At 37.1% G+C, this 22,630-nt stretch overlaps 1 protein-coding gene across 5 annotated transcripts in view; it reads left to right on the top strand.

Annotated features, from left to right (window-relative positions):
* Positions 1-22,630, top strand: part of PTPRK (protein tyrosine phosphatase receptor type K) — a 602,016-nt gene that overhangs the window by 211,721 nt on the left and 367,665 nt on the right. For all 5 annotated transcript variants that reach the window (XM_043888551.1, XM_043888552.1, XM_043888550.1 and 2 more), the window contains exon 3: positions 10,234-10,505. In XM_043888551.1, coding sequence (XP_043744486.1) covers positions 10,234-10,505 — 272 coding nt within the window. The remainder of the gene's footprint in view (positions 1-10,233; positions 10,506-22,630) is intronic.

Raw genomic sequence — 22,630 nt, 5'->3', positions numbered from 1 at the left:
GGGTAAATGCAACTCTGATTATGCTCTCTGAAGTTGCTTTTCATTTTAGCAGCTGCTTCTCAAAACATTTCAGTACCACATAATACAGAAGCCCCACAGCTTGGAGAGCCGTGGCGGGAATGCTGGAATTTCAGAAATTGGAGAAATCTTCGAACATGTGTGTGTGCGTGTGCTCAGTTGTGTTCAACAGTTTGCGACCCCAGGGACTGCAGCCTGCCAGGCTCCTCTGTCCTTGGAATTCTCCAGGCAAGAATACTGGAGTGGGTTGCCATTCCCTTCTCCAGGGGAATCTTCCTGACCCAGGGTTTGAACCTGTCTCCTGAGTCTCCTGCAGTGGTGGGCAGATTCTTTACCATTGTGCTACCTGGGAAGCCCAATCTTAGTACAAGAAATCTTAAACTTATTTATCCTTTTATAACTGTTGCTAAGGTTAGATGTGTGTATGTGTTTCCAGTGTGTATTTACCAGATTTTAAAGATAATCAGAGTGAAAGGGGAGGATTAGAAAGAAACAGGAAGGTGAGAGCTGGTAAGGAGGGTTGATTCACAGGGATAAAAAGAATTAGGTAGAGTTGTGAAGGGAAGGGTTGAGAAAGGTTTGGCTGTCTCTGTATTGGAAGTTTTTAAGTTTACTTAACTCATCTCATTTTTAACCTTTGAAAATGTTCTTTCATACATTTTCCAGTGTGATTCTCTGAACTATTTAACAGAGAAAGGAATGAATATGACCGAAGGAACACATATTAAGGATCTGCCTAATCAGTGTGGTTTAGTACATCATAGACACAGTCTCCTTTGGTCCTGACAGCATACCTTAAGGGCTCTAGGCATTTCAAGACAACAAAACCAAGACAGAGAAAGGTTTAATTATTTGCCCAAGCTAGGGAGTTGAAGAGATGGGTGATAGTGGGTAGGGGAAACTGGCATCCTAAAAAATCCTGATGAGAAAAGTGCAGCAGGTTGTAAAATTTGCCTGCCTTTAAGAGGGGGTAGGTGATAATTAATTCACACTTTTAATAGTAGGTTGCACAGATTTTCTGTATCATCGAAGTGAAAATAAAAATTCAGGTGGTCAAAGTAAGGGCCAGTTGGGTTCATGCTTTTGCTTTCTAAGATGTTGTAGGGGAAGGAGATTAAACTGTAGTACAGTGTTTGGCCCAGTTTCTAGATCTTAATGTGTAGCAGATAAACTTCCTGAAGTGACTAGTCTCCCAAGAAGGAAAAATGTTGTGCTCATTTCATCTGAAATCTTCGTACAGTTCTGTGTTTTATGAACATGTTAGATGCTGTTCTTGAAGATAAAATACATTTTATTTTCAAATGTAAGATGGCTACCTAGAACAAATACAAAAAGCCCTTACTCAGGAATTAAGACAAATTTTATTCCTGCGGAATGTGGATAAAAAAGTCCAGACAATGAAACAGACAGAGCTTCCCTGGCGGCTCAGACGGTAAAGAATCTGCCTGCCATGTGGGAGACCTGGGTTTGATCACTGGGTTGGGAAGATCCCCTGGAGGAGGGCATGGCTACCCACTCCAGTATTCTTGCCTGGAGGATCCCCATGGACAGAGGAGCCTGATGGGCACAGTCTATGGGTTTGCAAAGAGTTGGACACGACAAAGCGACTAAGCACACACGCACACAAAGTTGTTGGACTGGAATCCTGCGAAGTTGCAAGTTCAGTTCTTTTGTATTGGAGCTTGGGGGCAAATGTAATTTTTAAAAATGTTTGCCTCATTCTGTCTTTTAGAAACAAACTTAGTGGAAGGCATTATCTTAAGTAATAGAATGGGGGGAAGGAATAGTTAGGGAGTTTGGGATCGACATGTACACTCTATTGCATTTAAAATGGATAACCAGCAAGCTTCTACTGTAGAGTTCATGGAACTCTGCTCAATATTATATGGCACCGTGAAAGGATGGGGAGTTTGAGGGAGAATGGATACATATATATGTATGGCTGAGTCCCTTCAGTATTCACCTGACACTATCACAACATTGTTAATTGACTATGTATCAATAATACAAAATAAAAAGTTTAAAAAAAAGAAAGAAGTTAGATAGATGTTTGAAGAAAATAATGACAGCCTGCAACAAAAGTGAGGGCACATCTGTCAACCTTACCAAAATCATGGGATCTCTGGAGGGAAATGTCAGTGTTTGAAAACATTGTTTTGTTTTTAAGAACATTGTTTAAAGTTATTTCAGATTTACTGTTTCTTTCCCTTCTTGTTGTCTTTGAAAAAACAGTACTGCTATAACTTTTGAAATTCTTCATTTTTTTGCTTGCTTTTTTTTTTTTTTTTTTTTTGCTTTAGTTGAGTTCACTAGGACTTTACCTGTGCAGAATTCCTCAGTTAAGTGCTAGGAGGAAAAAGAGGTTTCTGATCTTGAAAAGACTGCCTGAGAGCCAGGGAGGTGCTCTGATCGATATGGTCCATTTGGTACGTAAGAGAGCATTATGGAAGTGCTGCAGACAGCCGAGCAGAAAGCACAGATAGGTGGTTGCCAGATGTTGTAAAAACTTCCCACTCCGTGCTGAAGGCTGCTGACATTGTTCTAGAGTTTTGAATGAGCAAGATAAAGTATGATTTTTCTGTGTGTGTGGAGTTTTTCAATCAGATAAACAAAGTGGATTCGGTAAATGGCAAGGGCTATGAAGGCAATAACAAAGAATGGCATGTTAGAAGGAATCCTGGAAGGAACTACTTTATTAACAGACCAGGGAAATCTTCACTGATAGATGGTATTTGAGCTGAGGCCTGAATGATAAAAATAAGCCAGCCGAGGAGAGAGTATTCCAGGCAGAGGAAAACCCAGTGTGAAAACACTGATAACAGACATAACCTTGGACTTTTAAAAGGCAGACGTCCACTGCAGCTGGAGCATGCTGAGGATGAGAAGGCAGGTTGTATTGAAACTGATAGGTTAGAGTGGAGAGTTTGGGTTTAATTCTCACTACAGTGTGGAGATGAAAAAAGATGAATTGTTTTGGAAAAATCCGGCTGCCTGTAGAAAACTGTTGTAGCACTGCTAATGTAGAATTCATGAAACCTGTTAGGGGTCTATTCTAGTTGTCCTCCTGAGAAATGATAGGAGCTGGATGCACTAGCTGAGATGAAGAAATGTTGGATGGATTGAGAAGTTCAGAGGCAATATAAATTGTTAGTGAAGTGCAAGAGGAAAGTGAGGGAAAGATCAACCTGCTTTCTAGGTTCTTAGTTTTAGTAACTTGCTATATTATGTTGCCACTAATCAGATGAAGCAAAATGGGATGAGGAGAAGAAGCTTGATAAAAGGAAATGAGAAGCTGAAAAATATTGTGAGAAGCAAGACATTGCCTTCAGTTTCATAATGGCAACATAAATGCTTAGAGATATTAATCTTACAACAAAGAAAAAATATCATCCCAGATGGATTGGGATCCAAATTGTGATTTCAGTTGTCACTGTTCTCTTCCTTGTGGTCCTGATTATGGCTTCTCAGGCTGGCTGGGCATGACACTGTATTAGTATTCAGCGCTTTTAGTTTTTTCACATCAACAGTTCCTGGCATGCTTTTTGTTTCTATTGGGAAAACCTCACTCAATGCCAAGAACTAACTGTTTTGCACAGTGTCTTGGTGCTTTGGTAGCTTTTGATAACTATTCAAAATGGTCTTCAGAACACACAAAAATGCTTTTCTTATTAAGATAGAACATTACTTAGCCTTTGGACTTGGACTAGAACTATACAGTTGGCTCTTCCTGGGTCTGTTCTTCTCAGCCTCTGTAATCACATGAACCAGTTCTTTCCAATAAACCTTTGTGTGTGTGTGTGTGTGTGTGTGTGTATCTATTTGTTTCTCTCATGAACCTTGATTAATACACCCTTTATATCTATACTGGTGTAAAAATATCCAACTTTTTCTATTTTTATTCTCCAGACATCCAACATCTCAGTAAAGCCTTTTGTTTCGTAGAGAACATCTATATACCATGTAGCAACTGAATGAGTAGATTCAGTATAAATAAGTACACTGGAAAGGTTCTCATTATAGCATGGAGTTGAAAAGAATTATACATGTTAAATATAGTGATTCTTCACATGTACTCCAGGGACTGCTGTGGGTCCCCAAGACCATGTCAGAGGATCTGTGAGGTCAAAACTACTGTCATGACACTGTTTTTCTTCTTCTCATTTTCTCGTGAGTGTATGGTATAATTTCTCAGAGGCTACATGATATTTGATATTACAACAGGATGAATGAAGAAGATAGCTTCTGTTAAGTCATATATTAAAGAGATTTGCAAAAATGTGCCTCCCTTTATACCATATTTTTTGGCAAAATGTAATTTTTCATAAAAATATTTTGACTTAACATATAATGGATTTATTATTGACTGAATTAATAATTTTTTTGAAATTTCTTAGTTTGAATTTCTAGTATGGTCAATATTGATAGAACTCACAGGAACAAAGGCTCTTTGATAGTCTCAATATTTTTAAGACTGGAAAAATGATCCTAAGACTAACATGTTTGAGAACCATTGCTCTAATAGAAGGTTTTATATATATAGTCAAGAATGACTCTGATTAAAATGTAAAGTGTGTACTTCCAAACATTATACTCTTTTCATCAAATGATTCTGTTTGGAATCAATATAAATCAGTTCCAATTGTTTGCTTTATTTTTGTTGTTGTTCTGAGGTTTTCTGATAATTTATCTCACACACAAGTGGAGTTGGTACACTCTCAACAGTTAAATTTTAAGAGCTAGTCTCTTTGTCTCCTCATTCATTCAGCCATTCAACTAACCAGCTAACTAGTATCATTGAATTTCTATATGCTAGGTCCTTATGAGATGTGTCAGTTCATAGCTGATCAGTGCTAAAACCACCCTTTACCATCTGCTCTGTAAGATGCAGCTTGACTCTTGAAGCCTTTCTCCTTTGAAACTCAAGGAGTTAGCTTTGTCAGTAGAGGGCCCCTCGGGGGCATTTTAGTGGAAAGGCGCTTTTAACTCTTGATTGAGCTGTGTTTCTGTTTTAGTTTCTTCTTGCTGGCCCCCCAGGGCTCAAGGTTTCCCAGTGCTTGCAGTGTCTCAGAGAGCTTGCAGCCCCGGTGCTGGCCTGGTGACCGCCTTTCTGCGGCTCTCCCCAGTGTTCACACAGCTCACCCCAAACCTGCTGTGTGCAAGTGTTCCTTGGGTATTGCGGTTATCCCTTAGGGTTCTCTTTATACCTTTAAAATCTCTATACTCTTGGATGAAAAGATTGGATGGCATCGTCGACTCAATGGACATGAGTTTGAGCAAACTCCAGAAGATAGTAAAGGACAAGGAAACCTGGTATACTTCAATTCATGGGGTCGCAAAGAGTGGGATATGACTGAGCAACTGATCAACAGCACCTTCTTATAGTTAATAATTCTTTATATTATACTTTCACTGTTACTTTTTTTTGTGTGGCTTTTCTCTTTTGATTGGACTCTTGACTGAATCATGTACTTTCTAAGAGGATATTATTACTCTTTTGCAGGATATAAATGTTCCTATGTAATTGTGTAAAGGCGGTGTATAATTAAGGGATAGAACAAAAAAGGCTGAAACTGTATATCAAAGGCAGGGGAAGGTCAGGGTGGGCTGGGGCTGAAGAAGAATAATGTAATAATTGACTAGGGGCTCAGATGAGGGGAGGCTTTTTTATAAGAGACTGAACCCATTCTGAAGGAGGAAACTGGCATGATATGTGGGGAGAATAGTGAGTGCTCTGTCAGATTGAGGAAGCTGGTTTGTGAAGAGAAGTAGTGGAAGGTAATGTAGATGTAGTACTTTGGGCAAGATTATGGAACGTGGTTAGTACTAAGCACAGAAGTGGAAATTTCTCTCTGCTTACTTTACAGGGAAAATACAATGGATTTTGAATAAGAGCTGATTTAATGAAAATATTGTTAGTGTTCAAAAAGATACATATATATATAATGAAGGAAGTTAAGGATGAAGTGTAGAAATCTATTTATCATTCATTTTCTTAGCAGTTAATCCTATTTTCTCTGTTACTATGTTTTTTCCTAACGATAAAATTTTCATTAATACAGAAAATTCATAGGACATTGTTTATCTAGATTTTGGACTGTGGTGTTTATGAATATGGAATTTGTTTTTTTTTGACTTCCTAAGTAAAAGCTGCTAAGTACTTGCAGCCTCTCTTTTTTAATGAGTTGAAGTAAATAAGAAGGTCCTAGTTTTTGTATTGTTTTTTTCGAAAGCCAAGAAGCTGTTAATCTGTGGGATACAAATAGGATTAGTTTTTAAAAGGCAAAAAAACAAAACAAATGCCGCGTTTATTTCCTAAGTATTTATCATTATCCATTCGATGGTCCTCATGTAAGATGGCATTTGTGCGGTCTTTCTTTCTTTAAAGTACAAACCTGTTGCATGCCTGTTGTAGAACATTCAGTGAATATATGTGAACAAAAATAAAACACAAGACAAAGTACAGCAGCCCCCCTGCCCAGATGATACAGTTGACATTTTCTATGCATTTTTGTTTTCTTTCAATTATATCTACATGTTTATGTGTTCATATATGAATACACCCACTCACTTATACCAATGCTTTTATTTAATATAAATATATATTTTCATAAGTGAGTATAATATTTTATAACATGTATTTTGCCTAACATATTGTATTTTCCATTAAATGTTTTTAATATCATTTTTAATGACTGCATAAGTGTTCATCAGACTTTTATCAAAATTTTACAAATTGCCTATTATTGGAATTTTAAATACTTTTTCTTTTCCTTATTTTAATGAGGAAAATGAGAGTTTTTGTTTTAAGGCTTTATCTTCGTGCATACACATGATTATCTAGTGTACCTTCCTAGATTTGGAATTGCCAGAGCAGAAGGCATATAAGTTTTGAAAGATTTTTGATTCTCATTGGCAAATTGCTTTCCAGAAAGGTTATACTTCTTAAAAGTTTTAATTATAAGCATTTATGTTTTCTTCCTCTGTCTTAAATGATATATTTGAGAACTCTGTTGCTCAAGAGACTGTAAGGAATATTTGTAAGGCCACACTAAAGTCACATTTATTAAAAATTAGTACATTATATTTATGTGCACACAAATGTTTCACTATTAAGCCTTTTTTGAGATAGCTAAATTACAGCTGAATAGAACCAAACTCATTAGAAATCTGAGGGATTAGTTAGCTGATAACTAAACAATAGTAAATACGCTTAAATTACAATGTGAAGAATGAGAAAGTGCATATTACAGACTTTGTTGATTCTATGTCTTGGTAGCCAGTTATTCTGGGAGACTGTGGAAGTAATTTTTAGAAGTTGATAAGAACAGCATAGTGTTCTCTGTGTTTGGGATGATGGAAGGGAATCTTGTGTCAAACAGGCAGCTACCTCCATGGTGCCTACAGGGTAAATTGCCACTATATGAAGTCAGATGGCAGAAGGATTTCGATGGCTTTTTGATGCTTCTGCTTGCGTCTTCCCTTCTGGAACTGTGAAATAAAGGCACGATATTCCATAGCACTCTGAAAATGTAGCAGTAGTCAGGCTACATTGAAAGAAGTTAATTTAGCAGAAACGTTTTATAAAAATGAAATATCAACACTTCTAAAACTTTATTTAGCTTGCATTGAATGTCCTTGAAATGCTGAAATAATTTGGCAGGGTTTTATTTTGTGACTTCTAATGATCAAATTGGAATTCCTACAAATTAATATACTTTGCTTATCCCATTTTCTTAATAAGAAAATTATTGTAGCTTAAAAGTGCAACTGGCTGAAAATGGCTAAATGGTCTTAATGGTAAATATCATACTATATAAATAAAATGTGAGACAAAACATTTTATTTCAAACTTTATTTCATAATGGAAGAAAATAACTATTTGAAAGCCTATAAGTCATTTAGAGAGCACTATTTGAAAATTGACAGTCAAAAGTCATAATTGATGCAGACTTGTAAAAATAAATTAAATCCACTAATGCCATAATATGTCACTGAAAAAATAGTAAAAGCCATGGAGAAATAGGTCACTACATTTGTGAAGAAGCTGAGGCCCAATAACACTATAAGTCACTTATCTAAGATCTCAGATCTGGTCCTTCTTAAAAGCTATGATTGATCTGTTCTGCTGTGGTGAATCTGAAAGACATCTTTACAGTTCAGGATGGACTGTAGAAAGTGAGTATAACCAAGAACAGAAGCATCCTGCTTCTATAAATTAAATATCTGATTTAAAAGAAAAGGACATAATTTCTTCAAAACATACAAGGATAGTTTATTCTATGAATGTGCAGTCTGTAAAAATCGGGAGGGGGGAAGAAGAGAAAAGAAAAGAATTTCAGGTTACAAGAGAAGAGGAGAACTGAGAAAAATTAAGGGAAAGTAATGTCAATGATGATCACTGCTGCTGCTGCTGCTAAGTCGCTTCAGTCGTGTCTGACTCTGTGCGACCCCACAGACGGCAGCCCACCAGGCTCCCCCGTCCCTGGGATTCTCCAGGCAAGAACACTGGAGTGGGTTGCCATTTCCTTCTCCAGTGCATGAAAGTGAAAAGTGAATGTGAAGTTGCTCAGTTGTGTCCGACTCTTAGCAACCCCATGGACTGCAGCCTACCAGGCTTCTCCGTCCATGGGATTTTCCAGGCAAGAGTACTGGAGTGGGTTGCCATTGCCTTCTCCTTGATGATCACTGTATTAAGCTTATTCTGCCCTTGGCTTAAATAACTAACAGTGTTATCACTTGAAATCTCCACGAAAGTTCTGAACCATACAATACCCATTGACCAGGAATTGGTCAGACTTGAAATCTTGAAATTTTGGTTTCTTAAATAGTTGAAACCCTCCTATGTGCTATGATTTGAACTTGTAAATTGAGTGTTAATTGAACTGGGTTGATGGGTCGTCAATGAGTGGTTAGTGTGCCATGGAAACAGTTACTGTGTTTTAAGGAGGAGACACAGAGGGTTGATTAATTCCTCAGGTTTGTCAAGAAGAGAGGTCCAAGTGTAACCCTTGTAACACTGGGTTCTGTAACACTACATATAATACATTTGGGGGGGAGTGTTAAAATTACACCCTAAGGAAAAATATTTTACAATAAAATTTGTGTTCTACGTTAAGTGTGATAAATGGGTATCATTACTTGAAATGTAAATATTTACATTTTTGTAATATATGTCTTTGTTAACATCCACAGGGACATGAGAAAAACTGGTAGTTTTTTTAAAAAAGGTCCTTGGACTAATATCAGCAGTTAATGTTCAAATCCCATTTTTACACTTATCTGTGTATGACTTTGCTTGCCACACAAGTGTGTTTGAGGGTGGAAGTATGAGGAACTGGGAGGCTGAGATTCTTTATGTTCTTTTCTTCCTCCTGTCAGATTTCCAAATGAATATTTACTAAGCCAAAGGTAGTGGAGTAGATAAGTGATTTCAAACCAGGTATCTGGTAGCTCTATAATACCATAGAGACTATTGCAGATTCAAGGACAATAGGAGTGGTGATCAACTGTCAACTTAGCAGAAGAGGCTCCAAGTAGGTGAATCTGCTTTGTGTCCAATTGTCAGTTCTAGAAATTTTGGCATTTTACACTTCAGTCCTCACACTTACACTGCAAAGTATCCTTATTCCTTGAGCAAGTCCAGAGTTTTTAGTACATTGCAAAAGGTCACACAACTTGCATACATGATGATCTTGGGATCTGGGGTCAGAAATTGATTCCAGTGCCTGTACTCATAGCCCTCTCTGCGTTAGAATTATGGGTGGGGAAAGGAATAATACACTCCCTCTGTAAATCAGACCAATAATACATTTCTTTGGTTGTTTGCTAAAAGACATTTGTTTAGCAAGAGTAGAGATAATTTAGGGTGGGAATCTGGATTGAACCAGGCTCTGCATGACCTGTTTGACTTTAAGTTACTAATTGTGCCTCAGTTTCCTGATTTGTAAAATAGGAATAATAACAGATTGTTGTGGAGAGTAAATTAATTTGTACATGTTATGTACTTTGAACAATGTCTGTTACCCACTATGAATTCAATTCATCTATTTACTTGTTTGATATCTTTCTATATCTCTGTTTGGGAAGACATAAACTTTTTAAATTAAATTTAATATTAAGAATAGATTGGTATCATTTTTAGCTTTATTTCTGTTATTATATTTTCCCTTTTGCTTATATATCTACTTGATCTTATTTTATGTGATATCATTTCAGGTTCCTATATGATAGTGGACTCTTCAGATCATGACCCTGGAGAAAAAGCCAGACTTCAGCTGCCTACAATGAAGGAGAACGACACTCACTGTATTGACTTCAGTTACCTGTTATACAGCCAGAAGGGGCTGAGTCCTGGAACTTTGAACATATTGGTTAGGGTGAATAAAGGACCTCTTGCCAATCCAATTTGGAATGTGACTGGAATCACAGGTAGAGACTGGCTTCGGGCTGAACTAGCAGTGAGCACCTTTTGGCCCAATGAATATCAGGTAATCATCTGTTCTTTTCTGGTTCATGATTTGATGTCATTGGATCTCACTGTGTATATAATACTTAGAGGTAAATTCTAGCCCCATAGGAATGAGAGATGATTTCTTTCGTCCTCCTCCACCACTGTTCTTGAGAAAATGTTTAAATATATTGGCACAAAATCTTCAAAGTACAGAAGACATTTCAACATATGGAAAAAGGTAGTTTAGGTACAAAATTTGTTGGTTGTTTGGCAAAGAGCTGCTTACTGACAGACATATTTCTGTATCTCTGTTCTGGAAGAAATAGTCTTATTGAGTTGAGCATAATATTCAGACTGGATTGGTTCAATAACTTCCTGAAAATAATATTTAAAAATAAACATGAAATAGGACTTCATGAAATATGTTATCTGAGGAGAGGCATCTTCAATAATTTTTAAATATTTTGTCAGTTACATAAAGTTAAAAAAAAGTAAACAAAGCCTCACCAAGAATTTGAGTTCTGGCTTCAAGGTAAAACTAAAGGATTTCAGCTTAGAGTCTTCATTCTAGTGACTAAGTGGCTGCTTCATTCTATTCCATTGCCACTTGACTGTCTAATTACTCATTATGACTCGAAAGTCTCTCTGTACATGACCTATCAGGGCTTTTCCAGCCCAACCATTAAAAAAAAAACAACTAACAAAGAAACATGGTCCATATGTTGGACCAACCAAACATGGTCTTTGGATTCCACTCCCCACAAATGCTTGATTTAATTATGAGTAAACTGAACAATGAATAGTGTCAGTACCTACATTGTGAGTTGTGTGACTGAGTTTATATGGTTTAACCAAAAAAGTCCATTTACCAGTTTGGAAAGTTGTTAAGTAATCTTCATGTGAGGTTCAGTACCTGGTAAGAGAAAGTTCTCTCTCCTAAAAATTCCCTTCTGTGCTAGATCTTATAGAATTTAAACTTTTAAAAGATCTGCCTATTTGTAGCTTATTATAGAGCTTAACAGAGATGGATTATGTAAAAGTATATTTTTATTATCATCAGTGAGTAATTTATAAGGTAATAACAGTTTTATTTCTACTTTAAAATAAAGCATGTTAAGCTTATCTTTATTCCTGGGAAGAGGGGCGAGGGAATCAATCCATTGTTTTAATTGCTTTGTTTTTGAATTGCTTTTTTGTTTGTTTGTTTTATTAAAAGTCTCTTGCTTCACAGTTATAGTTCTAAAGGTAAGGTTCTCCGTTTAGGGTTATGTGTCTATGAAGATTTCAGTGGATTCTTATTAGGTGCTAGTTGATTCCATTATTCCTGAACAGAAGGATGTTTCTCGGCAATCCTGGAGAGCCATCTGCTTCTTCAGGGTGCAAATAGGAGGGCTGCTTATATGGTAGGTGAGTGGATGGAGCTGTGTAAAACGAATGCTAAAAGCACTGAAGCAAGATTACTGGGCTCATCTCTGACAACAGTGGGCTGATGGCTGTCATTGCTGGGTCACCTCACAGCACATTGTCTTTGTACTAATTTCTTTATAATCTGTTACTGGAGCTTAACATAACACTGAAAAGAAAAAGCTCCGATTCAGCAAAACAAAGCTGTCAATGAATTCAGCCTCCTTAAAATAAGTTAAAGGACTTCCCTGGTGGCTCAGACAGTAAAGCGTCTGTCTACAATGCGGGAGACCTAGGTTCGATCCCTGGGTCGGGAAGTTTCCCTGGAGAAGGAAATGGCAACCCACTACAATACCCTTGCCTAGAAAATCCCACGGATAGAGGAGCCTGGTGTCCATGGGGTCGCAAAGAGTCGGACACGACTGAGTGACTTCACTTCACTTCAAAATAAATTAAAGCTCAGATAACAAACCTAGCAGAAATATTAAAAATTTGGGTTCTAGAGTCAGCTTGCTTATATTCAGCCCTGTTTTTTGTTTGCTACCTGCATAAATAGTTCATTAAAGGATCAAATTGTTAGTTATATCTTTGGAAATAAAAACCCATAGAGGTAGATTTTGGTAAATTCAACAAATAATGTATCTGTTGTATCATACTGCTGATCCTTTGTAACTTAGAAATAGCATACATTATGCTTTCTCCTATTTTTTGGTAAGATCTATCTTTGAATCATTGATATAACATTTTCTTTCTTTCTCTTTTTTTCAACCAACTTGTAATTTCTATTTTATTTAGTTATTTTTAATTGAAATATAGTTGATTTACAGTGTCGTGTTAATTTCTGCTGTAGAGCAAAATGATTCAGTTATACATATGCATATATTCTTTTTAATATTCATTTCCATTATGGTTTGTCACACTTTACTGAGTATAGTTCCCTATGCTATACAGTAGGACCTTGTTTATCCATTCTATTTGTAATAGTTTGCATTTACTAACTCCAAACTCCCAGTCCACCCCTCCTCCCCCAGCCCCTCCCCCATAACGTTTCCTTATGGCGCAGATTTCTGTACTGTTGCTTTTAATGTTGAGTTCTCATACCAAGAACTGGATGAATGTTTCTTTGTTCAGTCTCACTTTGCATGACAAAGCTGCCTAGGTTACTTGTACCTGAGGTACCTTTAATAAAACCGTGCAAAAGGAACCTGTGTAAGTTTCAACCTGGCCAGTGAGATCTTTTTGGAGATCTCTTTGTCTGAGAAAATGATTGCTAAATACATAGAATCTGTGGGTAAATGTCTCTTTGTTGCAGACTAAAATTTGAGCAATAGATCTTTCCTTACGTGATTACTTTGCTTCCACATCCTTTTCCTTAACCTGCAAAACTTAACAATCAATGAGAGAAAATAACAGAGTAGAATATTTTTTATTCACGTGCTTAGTGCTCAATAAATTACTTGATTGATGTTTTCATTGATTTTTGTCATTCAGATGCTGGTAGTATCTGTTTTACAGTTATTAGAAACAACTGTATTTATGTAGGATTTTTGCTATTAGGAAATAACATGAAAAACCTTTGACTATTGATTAATGTAGAATCTTTATGTATTTTTAAAAATTAAAATATAGCCATTGCAATGTGCCATTGTACAAGTCTACTCTTTATTCATAAACAAATGCCATTTATTTTTAATTTTTCCGGACTCTAGGTTAAGTAGAATTGTGATATTCATAGAAATTGATCTCCTTGGTTCCACAGTTTTCTCAACTTCTCGTCTCCAGAGACCCTACAGTCTCTGGACTTCTTCTTTACCCTTTTTTTGTTTGCTTGTTTGAACCTGCTCATTTTTCTAACTCCCTTCCCTTTTGTTTGTCTAGTGAAGACTCCTGTCTGTCTTTGCTTGAACCATCCTGTATCTGACCAGTCATCTTGTACAGCCCCTTTTCACCAAACTTTAGTAATAACAACAGAAGCAATCAAAAATAGGCTGAGAATAGTACTACTTTTAATTATTAATAGTATGGGATAACTTTTGTATAAAAATCACGATCCTGGAAGTGAAAACAAATGCTCCTTGCAAGCCAGTCCTTCTTTTTTCCATTTTTCTGTTGAACTAAATATCTGAAAAAGATGCAATATATCTTTGGTATGGTTTTCCCTTCCCACAGATTCCATCTTATCAGATGCCTAAAGAGAAGATTGATGCGGTAATTTAATTACTCATTTTCAACCTCAAGAAACCTCAGATTTGAAAAAAAAGATACATGAAATTGTGAAATAAAGGCAAAAGTGATTCTCTGAATAATGAATTTTGGTTACCTGGAAGATTAGGATAAGGGCCCATGGACTCTGGGGCCAGCACATCTTAGGTGAATCTTGACTCTCCTGTTTAGCAGATGTGCAGTCTTGGGGGTGTTCTTTAATCTCTTTGACTATAGTTTCCTCATCTGAAAAATGAAGATCACAACAGTACCTGTCTCATTGGGTTTTCTAAGTATTAAATGAGTTAATAGTAGTAAACTACTCATACAGTGGGTGTTTATCATAAATTAGGTTAACATTATGATGAATAAATAAAAAATAACATGAACTCTGTTGGATTTAATAAGTTCTCAGCATTTTTCTTTAATTGTGAAGCATACTATTTTTTTTTTTTAAATAGCAGGTTTAGGTTCATAGCCAATTTGAGAGGAAGGTTCAGAGACATCCTTCTGTATCCCTGGTTCTCACCTCTCCCATTATCAGCTCCCACCAGAGAGGTATGATTGATGAACCTGTGTTTGTTATAATAGATGAACCTGTATTGACATATCATGGTCACTCAAGGGCCTTCCCTGGTGACGTTAGAGGTAAAGAACCTGCCTGCTAATGCAGGAAACATAAAAGACTCGGGTTCAATCCCTGATTTGGGAAGATCCCTGGAGGAGGGCACGGCAATCCATTCCAGTATTCTTGCCTGGAGAATCCCATGGACAGAGGAGCCTGGCACAGTCCACAGGGTCTCGAAGAGTCGGACATGACTGAAACTCCTTAGCACAGCACAGCACGATCACTCAAAGTCTGTAGTTAATTTTAGGGTTCACTCTTGGTATTATACATTCTAAGGCTTTAGACAAATATATAATGACATATATTCATCATTATAGAATCAGAGTATTTTCACTGCCTGAAAAGTCCTTTGTGTTACACCTATTCATTCCTCTCCACCCTACTCTTTTTTTCAGGTTTTTAATTTATTAAAATGTCTGATTTTTTTACACATTATTAGCACATCATGCTGACTTCTGGAGATACATGGGTAAAATCCCTCTTTTCCTGAAGCTTACAGTCTAGCTTGGCCATATAAAGATGTAAAGATAAATAAATGTAAAGCTAAAAATGTTAATCAGAGGTGGGATCTGCCTTTAAGGAGCCTCGTCCAGGTGGGCATGTGAGATATGCGTAGATAAAGCTTTGAAACAATATATATTTAATGTAATATATATTTAATAGCAATTACTAAATGCTTAAGTGAATTAGGGAGTGAATTAGGGAATTTAGTGAATTATTAAATGACTTAAGAGGGATAGATATAAAATGAGGTGGGAAAAATGAAAACAAAGAATTGTTTCCAAAGTAATTGAGACAGAAATGGAACTAGAATTTTTGCCTCTTGATTTCTCTGTTCCTTGATTAGTTTGCTTTCTAGTGTATCTGTTTTGGTTAACCAGCTCTGTCTCTAGTGAAACAGGACTAGCAAATGTGAATTTTATTTCTGACATAAGTGTTGCAGTGATACAATAATACATAAGGAATTATTTCTCACCTGTGTCTTTAGAACAATAGATGTCTTTTTAGCTTAGTGTACTAATTATAGAAAATATCATATTACATGCATATTATTTGCCATGGTTACAAGTTGCTAATTCCTCCTATTTTTATAGACCTTAAGTAAGTACTGTAAATTTTTTAATTGCTCACTAAACAGAAGCAAAAAGAAAGAAAACAAAAAACAACCCAAATATCATGAGGTATTATCTCAGTGTTAAATCTCAACTGAAGCATAGCACACCTCTAAGAATATAATTTTCTCCACTCTGGAAATCTGACCTGTCTTGAATGTGTAAAACTAAATTCTGCTTTGGGATTAAATCCATTAGTTTCTTACTGAACAGTGAGGTTGTTACCAAATGAGGCAGGCAGACATAACTTCCAAAACTATTAGTGGAAACCTAATCTGCTGTTTTCCATTAACTGGGTGCACATCATTAATCACAAAAATGATGCGTGATGAAAACTACAGGGGTTTGGCCTGAAATTGGAAAGTGATAATATAGCAGAATGTGCCTTTCTTTTCTCACCCCCTAATTCACTGAGAAATAAACACTGAACTTTTGCAAGCCATTTTTTCTTAACATTTTCCACTGGTTTAAAAAAAACAAAACAAAACTGTAAGAACTGGACAAGCATGGGGTCTTTTATTTTTGTTTCCATTTTAAAGGTTTATGTTAACATGTATTGCACTGATATTTTGGCAGCGGAATGTTTGTTGCACTCCAGAGATACTGCTGCTTTGGATCCAAGAAGATTGGGACTTAAACCAAATGACTGTTTACATAAATAAAAAGTCTCTAAAAGATTGCTCTTGAAGGAGAGGGGCTGAAATAAGAGCACGCTCATGAACCATCCATGCAAAGCATGAGGAAAAGAGGATAGCACTCCTGTGCCATAGCTCTTGGGATGCTTCCAATTTTTACTGGTCCTTATCCAACTGTGTAGAGCCCCACTGAAGAAAGGAGGGTGGCAATATTTTTCTTTCCTAGATGGATTTTCTTTCCTAGTCTGCTTGAGACACTATAACAAAATACCACAGACCAAGTGACTTAAACAACAGAAATTTATTTCTCTTATGGTGTGAAGGCCAAAGATCAAAGTGCTGGTCTATTTGTTTTCTGGTGAGAGCTCTCTCTCCCTGGCTTGCAGGTGCCCACCTTTTCCCTGTGACCTCACATAATAAAGAGAGAGTGCTCTGGTGCCCTGTCCTCTTCTTTTGTGGGCAGCAGGCCAGTCGGATTAGGGTCCCACTCTTTTGACCTTGCGCAAAGTCACTTCAGTCATGTCCTACTCTTGCGACCCTATGGACTATATATAGCCTGCCAGGCTCCTCTCTCCATGGGATTCTTTTTTTTTTTTTCTGGTAAAAAGGATCATTTATTTATTTTTTCATTTATTTTTATTAGTTGGAGGCTAATCACTTTACAATATTGTAGTGGTTTTTGTCATACATTGACATGAATCAGCCATGGATTTACATGTATTCCCCATCCGATCCCCCCTCCCACTTCCCTCTCTACCCGATCCCTCTGGGTCATCCCAGTGCACCAGGCCCGAGCATTTGTCTCATGCATATGGGATTCTTCAGGCAAGAATACTGGAGTGGTTGCCACGCCCTTCTCTAGGGGATCTTCCCCACCCAAGGATCCAAACCTTGTCAAATGCCTCCTGCCTTGGAGGCAGGTTCTTTACCTCTAGCCAACTGGGTTCTTAATTACCCTCTAAAGGCACAGTCTCCAAATACAATCACATCGGCAGTTAGGATTTCAGCATATGAATTTAGTGAGGTGTCGCGGGGGACACAATTCAGTCCATTTCACTAGGGATATCGTGTAGGTGTTAACGTCTTCATTTACAACCATTATAAATGACTCTGGCTCATTATTTTATATGACAGTATTGTAGATATTATGCATTTTCTGTTCAGTAGTCTTTCTGCTCACTTTTTTCAGGTACTTTTCCACCTCCCTTACTTCCCCAGCTTACTTTGCAGATGGGAGTGGTGCAGCACTAGCCAGTGAGCTATGATGGAAAGTCACTTGGGAGACTTCTGGGAAAGATGTTATTCCCTGATTAAAAAGGGATCTGTGTTGTTGCATGAAAACATGATGCTTGGCTCTACTGCAATTATTTTGTAACTCAGAGAAAGAAGATCACAAATTGAGGGTAGCAGAAGGAAGTATGGAAGGAACCAGGGTCCTACTCTCAGGCAAAATGACAACAACAATAGCAATAAAAATAACATTCTAGCAGCTTTTAATTGAGTATTCTCCCGTGCAGTTTAAGACATCCTATTATATCATGTCACATCTTTGTTGACCTTTCAGACAATCCCACCTCTCAACACATTGTTTGTAGATAGCACAAGTGAGATATATGGCAAAATTAAAAGTATTTATATCTATCTATGAATGAAGCAGTTAATATTTTTCAGTCCAGTTACAGAGAGAAGACAAAGCTATATACCTGAAATTGTAAATAGGACTATGATAAAATGAGTCAATGATTGAAAGGAATAGAAAGAAAGGAAGGAAGGATAATTTGTTGAGTTTCTACTATGTATAAAACATTGAGCTAAAAAAAAAAAAAAAGAAAAAAAAGAAAACATTGAGCTAGATACTTCCATATATGTCACCTTTACTTTGTTTTAATACTTGATCAAGTGTCAAGTGAATGTTTCTTATCTTCATGCATGGACTAAGTTGCTGATTATGAAGTCGTCAAAATTATTCCCCTTTTCCTCTTTACTAGTTTAATTTTTCTTTAAAGAATTTGAACTTCAGCCATATCAGTGACATCTGAAGTTAATCATAACTTAATAGGCTTATTTAAGTTCTGGTAATAGTATTTGCCTAACATGGGCATTCTGGCTCATTTTAACAGTAGCACCATACCTTCTGTTTGATGGGCTCTTAACAAATCAGCTTTCTGCTGCTCATTTTTACTCTTAGTGATTCCCTGTTTGTTTCACTGAAAGTATTCCCAATAGATTTGACAAAACTTCCACATTATTATTGTCATTGTTTTTCTTTAAAATGATCACCCTGTGAGGGTGACTTCTCTCTGGTTCCTGGCAGTGTTTGCCTTTATTATAGAACACCTGCTTTACTTTTCCTTTGGACTCTGTTTGCTTTGATTCACTGATGAAAGTTACAGTGTGTAAACAAATGAAGATGAGTCTAGTAACACAATTACTATTGCAAGTATATGACAGAAGTCTCTTGTTATTCTACTATATCATACTTGTTTTCATTTAGTGTAGCAGGAACTGCCAGGTATCCCTCCACTAATTCTTTTGAGAAATATTTCCATGAAATTAATGCACTTCCCATTTAACAGATTGGAAAAATAATGAGCAGTAAGCAGAATTAGGCAGTGTTTGTTCAGTTGATGACTTTTCTTAGGAGTTTGTTTCATCCAAGGGGATGGAGGAAGACAGATGCTCCAAAGAGTGGAATAGATGCCCATATTTCTCTTGCTCACTCACTTGTGTTCAGCTTAGCTTGTTGATTCGAGATTAATTCAGTTCTGATTCCTTGTTTTCCATGCCTCTTTATCCAACCACTCCAATATTCTTGCCTGGAGAATCCCATGGAAAGAGGAGCCTGGTGGGCTGCCGTCCATAGGGTCACAAAGAGTTGGCAACTGAGCACCCACAAATGGGCTGATCTCCATTTACCAAGATGAACAAAAATATATATCCTACTAGGACAGATTGATTATATCTGTCTCAGTATATCCAGCCAAAGATGGAAAAGCTCTATGCAGTCAGCAAAAACAAGACTGGGAGCTGACGATGGCTCAGATCATGAACTCCTTATTGCCAAATTCAGACTTAAATTGAAGAAAGTAGGGAAAACCACTAGACCATTCAGGTATGACCTAAGTCAAATCTTTTATGATTATACAGTGGAAGTGAGAAATTGATTCAAGGTATTAGATCTAATAGAGTGCCTGAAGAACTATGGACGGAGGTTCATGACATTGTATAGGAGGCAGTGACCAAGATCATCCCCAAGAAAAAGAAAAGCAGAAAGGCAAGAGGGTTGACTGAGGAGGCCTTACAAATAGCTGAGAAAAGAAGAGAAGTGAAAAGCAAAGGAGAAAGGGAAAGATATGCCCATTTGAATGCAGAGTTCCAAAGAATAACAAGGAGAGATAACAAAGCCTTCCTTACATTTTCAGTGCAAAAAAATAGAGGAAAACAGTAGAATGGGAAAGACTAGAGATCTCTTCAAGAACATTAGAGATATCAAGGGAAAATTTCATGCAAAGATGAGCACAATAAAGGACAGAAATGGTATGGATCCAACAGAAGCAGAAGACATTTAGAAGATGTGGCAAAAATACAGAGAAGAACTATACAAAAAAAGATCTTCACGACCTGGATCATCATGATGGTGTGATCACTCACCTAGAGCCAGACATCCTAATGTGAAGTCAAGTGGGCCTTAGGAAGCATCACTACAAACAAAGCTAGTGGAGGTGATGGAATTCCAGTTGACCTATTTCAAATTCTAAAAGATGATGCTGTGAAAGTGCTGCACTCAATATGCCAGCAAATGTGGAAAACTCAGCAGTGGCCACAGGACTGGAAAAGGTCAGTTTTCATTCTGATCCCAAAGAAAGGCAATGCCAAAGAATGCTCAAACTACCCCACAGTTGCACTCATCTCACACGCTAGTAAAGTAATTCTCAAAATTCTCCAAGCCAGGCTTCAACAGCACGTGAACCCTGAACTTGCAGATGTTCAAGCTGGTTTTAGAAAAGGCAGAGGAACCAGAGATCAAATTGCCAACATCTGCTGGGTTATTGAAAAAGCAAGAGAGTTCCAGAAAAACATCTATTTCTGCTTTATTGACTATGCCAAAGCCTTTGACTGTGTGGATCACATCAAACTGTGGAAAATTCTGAAAGAATTGGGCATACCAGAGCACCTGACCTGCCTCTTGAGAAACCTGTATGCAGGTCAGGAAACAAGAGTTAGAACTGGACATGGACCAACAGACTGGTTTGAAATAGGAAAAGAAGAAAGTCAAGGCTGTATATTGTCACCCTGCTTATTTAACTTATATCAGAGTACATCATGAGAAGCACTGGGCTGGAGGAAGCACAAGCTGGAATCAAGGTGGCCAGGAGAAATATCAATAACCTCAGATATGCAGATGACACCACCCTTATGGCAGAAAGTGAAGAAGAACTAGAGAGCCTCTTAATGAAAGTGAAAGAGGGGAGTGAAAGAGTAGGCTTCAAACTCAACATTGAGAAAACTAAGATAATGGTATCTTGTCCCATCACTTCCTGGCAAATAGATGGGGAAACAGTGACAGACTTTATTTTGGGGGGCTCCAAAATCACTGCAGATTGTGACTGCAGCCATGAAATTAAAAGATGCTTGCTCCTTGGAAGACAAGTTATGACCAACCTAGACAGCATATAAAAGCAGAAATGTTACTTTGCCAACAAAGGTCTGTCTAGTCAAAGCTATGGTTTTTCCAGTAGTCATGTATGGATGTGAGAGTTGGAGTATAAAGAAAACTGAGTGCTAAAGAATTGATGCTTTTGAACTGTGGTGTTGGAGAAGACTCTTGAGAGTCCCTTGGACTGCAAGGAGATCCAACCAGTGCATCCTAAAGGAGATCAGTCCTGAATATTCATTGGAAGGACTGATGCTGAAGCTGAAACTCCAGTACTTTGGCCACCTGATGTGAAGAACTGACTCATTGGAAAAGACCCTGATGCTGGGAGATATTGAAGGTGGGAGGAGAAGGGGATGACAGAGGACGAGATGGTTGGATGGCGTCACCGACTCAATGTACTTGAGTTTGAGTAAACTCTGGTAGTTGGTGATGGACAGGGAGGCCTGGCGTGCTGCAGTCCATGGAGTCGCAAAGAGTCGGACATGACTGAGCAAATGAACTGAACTGGGACAGAATCCCTAGCCAAACTCAGAAATACAAGGGGCAGGAATCATTCCTTCCAATCCGTTTACTAATCCATTTAATCTGACAATGCTATACCATTTATAAATGCAATATCATATCAGTAAGAAAATTATAGATAACAGGTTAAAATCAGTTCCTCCTTCAGTTATTTTGTCTGCTTACTTTGATGGTCAATTAGAATTGGTGTTTCTTCTCCGTGGTCTTTCAAGTTTCTGTGCAACTTGAATTTCTGTGCCTCCTCTGTCCATTTTCTTGAGAAAGACTGACTTTTCTTTATTTTAGACTGCACACGGTGTGTAACAAAATATTTCCTCATCAAGGGAAAAACAAAATTAAATTGGGTGACATTATGTTTTTATCGAAAATTTATTTTTTTTTGCTGTGGTGATTTCAGTTTCCATTCTTAGAACATAATGGAAAAAGGAAAGGGTGTAATTATGTCTTTTAGTATAAGCTTTTAAATTGAAGGAATGTAGTAGGTAGAAAATAAAAAAGGAAATGTCAGACATATTTGTAGTTTGTATCTATTTTACTATTCCTTTTGATAATGTATAGAATAATTATTCTGTTGTTTGTAATACAAGTGGGAAATTAAAGGAAAACAGACTTTGGACTTTGTAAATTAAAACATCCACTTATGTAATCTGGTGGACAATTTCTGGTTAATTTTAGCTGTCTTGATTTTCAAAAGGGATTTTTAAACTGTCATTATAAAACTAGGTACTACATGTTATTTCTGCATTTAGTTATATAAATAGCCATTGCACACACCACTGGAATTCCCTGATGAGATTTAGATTCCTAATATTCTTTGAATGATCTTTTAAAAAATCATTCTTCTCAGCTTTCTCAAAGCAGTAAATCAATTCTCATTTTATGTTTAAAAATAAGGTGTATTAAATTTATACCAGGTAATGATTCAATAAAGTAATAAAGAGTGGAACATTTCTAGCACATAGAGATCAAAGATTGGTTCAAACTTAAACATCTTTAGATCCT

This window comes from Cervus elaphus, chromosome 26, assembly GCF_910594005.1.
Source record: "Cervus elaphus chromosome 26, mCerEla1.1, whole genome shotgun sequence".
Lineage (NCBI taxonomy): Eukaryota > Metazoa > Chordata > Mammalia > Artiodactyla > Cervidae > Cervus > Cervus elaphus.
This window is presented reverse-complemented; position numbering and strand designations above follow the sequence as displayed.